Here is a 4,126-nt window from a genome sequence, read left to right as displayed (position 1 = left end):
TGCTTCGTTACGAACCATCCAGACCTCTCAGGTCGTCTGAGGCAGGTCTGCTTTCTGTCCCCAGAGTCAAAACTAAACAAGGAGAGTTAGTTCAGTTATTATGCTCCGTATATCTGGAACAAACTCCCAGATAACTGCAGGTCTGCTGAAACTGTCAGTTCTTTTAAATTAAGACTGAAGACTTTTCTTTTTACCATTCCAATTAAATATTTAAGATTTTTCTTTTTATTGATAACTTACACTGCACTGTAACTTTTACTGTCCAGTTTTCTTTTTCTTTGTTTTTAGCTTTTTATCATTGCTTTTTTCCATTTAACTCTTTTAACCCTGATTGTAACACTGTAACTTTTATTATATTTTATGTTGCTTTTAAAGTTTTTTATATTTCCCTGTTGCTTTTATGTTTTGTGTAAAGCACTTTGAATGACCTTGTTGTTGAAATGTGCTATACAAATAAACATGCCTTGCCTTTCGCCCGATTATATCCCCAACGACCCTGTACGCAGAATAAGCGGTTGACGATGGATGGATGGAGACATACTGTAACGTGTTGAAATTGCCCAACTGGAAGATGCTAAGGAGTGCGGGGTGACTCATCTCCCGATCACTGCCTCTCTGCTTGTAAAGCTGTATCTAGATTAATTTCTCCTTCCTGAAAACTTTGAAGCCGCTCGAGAGCTGCAGAAAGAAGAGCCCAGACTCTGATGGATGGCTTCATGTACTGTCCTGTACTGTCTGTCAAAGAGGCCAACAGCCTCATCAAGTGTGGACGCTGCCAGAAGTACGGCACACACACACACACACATTACACACATTAACACACTAAACTAAACCCAAAACTAATTGTTTTTTATAAAACATGTTGTATGATGTTTGAAAATGTACATAAAGAGGTTTTCAGCGTGTCCTTCCTGTTTGGCCCCTGATGAAGCTGTAAGAGGAAACTTTGGGTTTTAACTCAGCTAAATGTTTTCTGACTAAAGAAGACGTCTGCGTCTCGATGCCACCAGCAGCAGTGTAAATGTGAAGGGGCTGAGGTGCTTCTCCATCTGATGCGGACCTCTAACCTGAACATGATTCTTACCTCAACAGTAACAGGAAGTGAGGACCAGACAAAATGTCCTGATGATCTAAAACTGAACCAATGTGACCTGAACCTTCTCGTCCTGCTCACTTGTTGCTTTTTAATCTCAGCTCTTACCAACATACAGAAGTCAACAAACTAAATTCCCTTCAACTGTCCCTTTAGTTCTGTGTTTGTGAGGACGTTCTCTCTCATAAGAATAAAATACACACCTGCAGCCCCATCTCATGGTCAAGCCACTAAAACAGAATTTAGATTCTGGTAATTGTTCAGTAAAGTATCTACAGTCAGCTGTCCACCAGCGTTCAGGCTCAAATGACTTTTTCTTATGTTGTATTGAGCAAAGCGGCACGAACGAGAGACAGCAGCAACATGGTCTGAAAAGGACAGCTGGTCATCAATCATGACACCCAAGTGATGATTGAGGAGTCAATTTGTAGTTTGATGTTATGGTGGACAGATTGCTTGGCTGGAATGACCAAGAGTTCAGTCTTGGAGAGGTTTAGTTGAAGGTGGCAAGCCTTCATCCATGCAGATATGTCCGAGAGACAGTCCGTGATCCGCACCGAGACCGTGGGGTCGTCTGGCGGGAAGGATAGGTAGAGTTGCGTATCATTTGCGTAGCAGTGGTAAGAGAAGCCGTGAGAGCGAGTGATCGGCCCCAGTGTGGCGGTGTAAATTAAGAACAGAAGGGGCCCTAGCACTGAGCCTTGGGGCACCCCTGTGGAGAGGCAGTGGGAGGAGGATAAATGTCCTTGCCACAAAACATTTTCTACACAAAGGGACGTCCTTGATTCATTTTAACTTATCAAAGTACAAATACACCCCAAAAAGCTATAATGTGTTTAATATGAATGTATTATAATAAAATGTTTTATTAAATTCATGTAACTTTGTACATAATATTCATGGACTTAAAATTAATACAGATTTCCCATTAAACAGCAGTGAAGTTGGTATTAAATTTCATCTTAGGTGGTCTTTACAAAGGTCTTAAATTTAACTTTGAGAATCCTGGGGGCACCCTGATCACAGCAACTAATCCCTCTGCACTTCACTGCTGTTCTCCAAACCGTTGAGCAGCTTTTCCCTCTGAAAGATTTCTCACAGATTACATTAGAAGGAGGAAAATAAGAGTTTGAGACTGAGATGAAGAATCCTTCTGATTGGGCCACAGCAGCAGATTAATGGGCTTCTCTCTCTGATTCTCTCTTTTTAAAAGAACACATTTTTAAAAAAGCTCATCAGTGACATTAGAGCTCATTGAGCTCCTGCAGTCATGTAATCTGCTGCCGCATCAGACTTTGTAGTTATTTATTCAGAGTGAGTGGCCACAGTCTGCAATTTGTTATGAGCTCCACTAGAGGGCGTCCTCAGGTGTCACTTATTCTCTACAAACTAGTAGCTCTGGTTTAGAGTTCATATCAGCTGCTCAAACACAACTCAAACCTTAAACAACACCACATTATCTTCCACTGCAGACTGTCTCAGATGTGATGGGGGATTGGGATTGGAGCTCGTCAGCTCGAGTCACGTCTGAGAACAGCTGATGGTGCCAATGCTTCTTATTTCTGAGAACATTGTTTTCTGATGATTTAACAGTGTTGAAGGCAGGTAATGCAGTTATTAGAATAAATTAGATAAAATCAATCAGAGCAGTGAAATTTGTGTCAAAGTATATTTATATAAATATTTACATTCATTTATTCTTTATTACATTAAACATATAAACAGTGTGATTGACAGGAGAGATGATCAGAGGGACAGAGTTTTTACCACCATCGTTATTACAAGGACTAAAGAATGGGTAGAGTTTCTCAGTGAAGCAGCAGCCAGTAAAGGAGCAGATAAGAGCTGCAGCATCAACGTCATAAAAGGAGACCAGACCCTCCTCATAATCCACAAACACCCCCACCTTCTCAGGCTGAGACTTCAGAGAGAGACGGACTGGATGGCCAGAAAAAACTTTGCACTCATTTTTATTCCTCAAACATATTGTCCAGTAACCATTCTGTGGAGTTGGTGTGATTAGTCCCTTCCTGTTGATCGACTCTCTGGCCACTCCTAAATCCCAGTCTGTCTTCCCTTTAACCTGAACCTCGTAGTAAAATCTTCCTGAAGAGAAACTCTGCTTTGCTAATATACAGGGACAAACAGAAAATTTATCTGGATTGTCTGGGAGATTTTTCTTTACATCAACATGTTTAACTTGTTTTCCATCATCAGACAGGATGAGTTTAGGATGTGCTGTATCAGGATCGAGTGTCACATCCACTGCATACTGCTGGACCCTCTTCAGCTCGGCCTCAAGCAGCTTCTTCATCTGTTTACTGAGCGTCTCCTCCAGCTGATTCACAGCTCTCCCCACAGTCCCCTCATATGAAGGTGGACGGACGCTGACTTCTGTCCAGTCCTTGGTGGGTGGAGCAGCGTTCAGGGACGGGAGGCTTTGGAGGAGGTGGAGGTGGTCTTCAGAGCGTGAGAGCTGCTTCACCTCAGAGCTTCTCTTCTTCAGCTCAGAGATTTCCTGTTCCAGCTCTTTGATGAAGCCTTCAGCCTGTTTCTCTGTCTTTCTCTGCTTCTCTTTGATCGTGTCGATGAGCTCGGCCTGGCTTCTCTCAACAGACTCCTTCAGAGCGCTGAAGACCTGAACACCACCTGCTATCTCTCTGTCTGCATCTTCCTTACTGAGCTCCACTGAGCGTTCGATCTCCTGAATCTTCAGTCGTCTCTTCTGGATCATCTGCTGAGTTTCAGCCTCTGTCTTCCCCAGCTCGGCCTTCTTTCCTTCATATCCTTCTTTCAGAGGAACAACATCATGTGTCTTGTGGTCTGAATATATGCAGGGCATGCAGACACACATCTGGTCGGTCTTACAGAACAGCTCCAGCAGTTTATCGTACTTCGTACACATCCTGCCTTCCAGGTTCTCCACAGGGTCGATCAGCTGATGTCTTTTCAGGCGTGAAGCTGTCAGATGAGGCTCCAGGTGAGTCACACAGTAGGAGGCCAGACACACCAGGCAGGACTTCAGGGCCTTCA

The 4,126-nt window shown here is 43.1% G+C and overlaps 1 protein-coding gene across 1 annotated transcript in view; it reads right to left on the bottom strand.

Moving 5' to 3' along the window:
- Window positions 1-2,783: 2,783 nt before the first annotated feature.
- LOC123961529 (zinc finger protein RFP-like) overlaps window positions 2,784-4,126 on the bottom strand; it is a 1,784-nt gene continuing 441 nt past the window's right edge. The window contains exon 2 of the mRNA XM_046036998.1: window positions 2,784-4,121. Coding sequence (XP_045892954.1) covers window positions 2,784-4,121 — 1,338 coding nt within the window. The remainder of the gene's footprint in view (window positions 4,122-4,126) is intronic.

The sequence above is a fragment of the Micropterus dolomieu genome, linkage group LG22 (assembly GCF_021292245.1).
Source record: "Micropterus dolomieu isolate WLL.071019.BEF.003 ecotype Adirondacks linkage group LG22, ASM2129224v1, whole genome shotgun sequence".
Lineage (NCBI taxonomy): Eukaryota > Metazoa > Chordata > Actinopteri > Centrarchiformes > Centrarchidae > Micropterus > Micropterus dolomieu.
Note: the sequence above shows the minus strand (reverse complement) of the source record. Positions and strands in the feature narration are given on the sequence as shown.